Source organism: Argentina silus (assembly GCF_951799395.1).
Source record: "Argentina silus genome assembly, chromosome: 21".
Taxonomy (NCBI): domain Eukaryota; kingdom Metazoa; phylum Chordata; class Actinopteri; order Argentiniformes; family Argentinidae; genus Argentina; species Argentina silus.
Window position 1 is genome coordinate 6,390,253 of NC_139675.1, and position 1,433 is coordinate 6,391,685.

Consider the following 1,433-nt stretch of genomic DNA (forward strand, 5'->3'; position numbering starts at 1 on the left):
ACTGATGAGGCCCTCGGTCGCAGTCAAGAGTCCAAAACTGAAAAACCCACCAGTCAAAACCGTCACACAGTTTACCAACACCAGTCCCGTTCACGTCCACTCATCACCTCGGTCACACCCACACACTCCGTTTGATACTCATGTAATGCTCGACAACAGGGCGTTTATGCGTCAGTATCGGCGTCAGCGCCGCGACGGCGTCAGCAGCAGGACTCATGTCATTCCAGTAACACGTATATGGAGGGTCGTTCGCGTAACGGCCCAGTAGGAAGTGTATCAGATTATATATCAGGGACATTGGACACACAACACCATGAACAGCAATAACCGGTAGTGGTGGGAAAGAAGGAGATGATCACTACTGAACAATAAACTCATGCTGACCTCAGATCTGTGTTGTGTGTGTGCTTCTTTTTGCTCAGTGTGTGTGTGTGCTGGAGAAGGGTGGGTGGGTGTGAGACAGAGAGAGAGAGGGAGGGAGGGAGAGAGAGAGATACAAAGCAATAATAAGACAGTTTTCTCTTTGTGTGTGTCTGTATACACGAGTGCATTCAGTGTTAGGGAAGCTACTGTGAACATGTAATTACCTAAATTACCAATTACTTTAAAATGGAAAAAGTTAAACTACACTAAAGCTAGTCAATGCATCAAAACGACTTCACACAACACACAACAGTCAGTTGCTGAAAGCTGACAGAAATAGAACAACTGAAACGCTCAGAAATCAGTGAGAAAAAACAGTTAAATTCCTATTTATTTGGGGGGAGGGGGGTGTAGTGACTAGTTACAGCAGCTCACTATACTGCTACATGGCAAAACAAAAGTAGTTACTGAAAAAAAAACAGGTTTGAATTTAGTTTAACTAATTTAACCACCAAGCTACAGCAAAATGTAGTTAAACTAATAGTTGAGCTACAGTGCCTTCAGTAAGTATTTATTTATTTATTATTGTGGTCCTCTGTGGCTCAGTGTGTAGAGCATGGCGCTAACAATGCTTAGGTTGTGGGTTTGATTCCCACTGGGATAAAAGCGTCAGCTAAATGGCATATATATTATTTATTTTACTACTTTAATATCCTTAGCCAACACTTACCAAGGGCTTGTGTTCAAGTCAATAAAGAACTACAGTGGCATCTTTTCAGCTAAAACTAGGGTATAGCACAACCACTGTAAGCACATTTCATGCAATTCTCCATAGTTTTCAGCAGCATTGTAAGCAGCGTTTTGCTTGTTACGATCCACAACACTGGGAAACCGCCCACTATCCTGCGTCAATTAGTGCCCTGTATCAACGGCACACACTGAGAGCGTCATGCACACAAGATTCATATTAAGCAAGTGTTGAATGTACCCCATTGAGTAAGCATAGACTTTGTTCATCTTTAATTTTTCTTAAATATCAGTCAAATTACCATGGTTACCGGTCAAATTAC

General features: G+C 42.1%; 1 protein-coding gene across 2 annotated transcripts in view; it reads left to right on the forward strand.

The window, feature by feature from the left end:
- Positions 1-309, forward strand: part of LOC310821359 (beta-crystallin A1-like) — a 2,533-nt gene extending 2,224 nt beyond the window's left edge. For both annotated transcript variants that reach the window (XM_083693375.1, XM_083693376.1), the window contains one exon: positions 1-309. This exon is cut by the window's left edge and continues 143 nt beyond it. In XM_083693375.1, coding sequence (XP_083549501.1) covers positions 1-5 — 5 coding nt within the window. In that variant the 3' untranslated portion in view covers positions 6-309.
- The last annotated feature ends 1,124 nt before the right edge of the window (positions 310-1,433 follow it).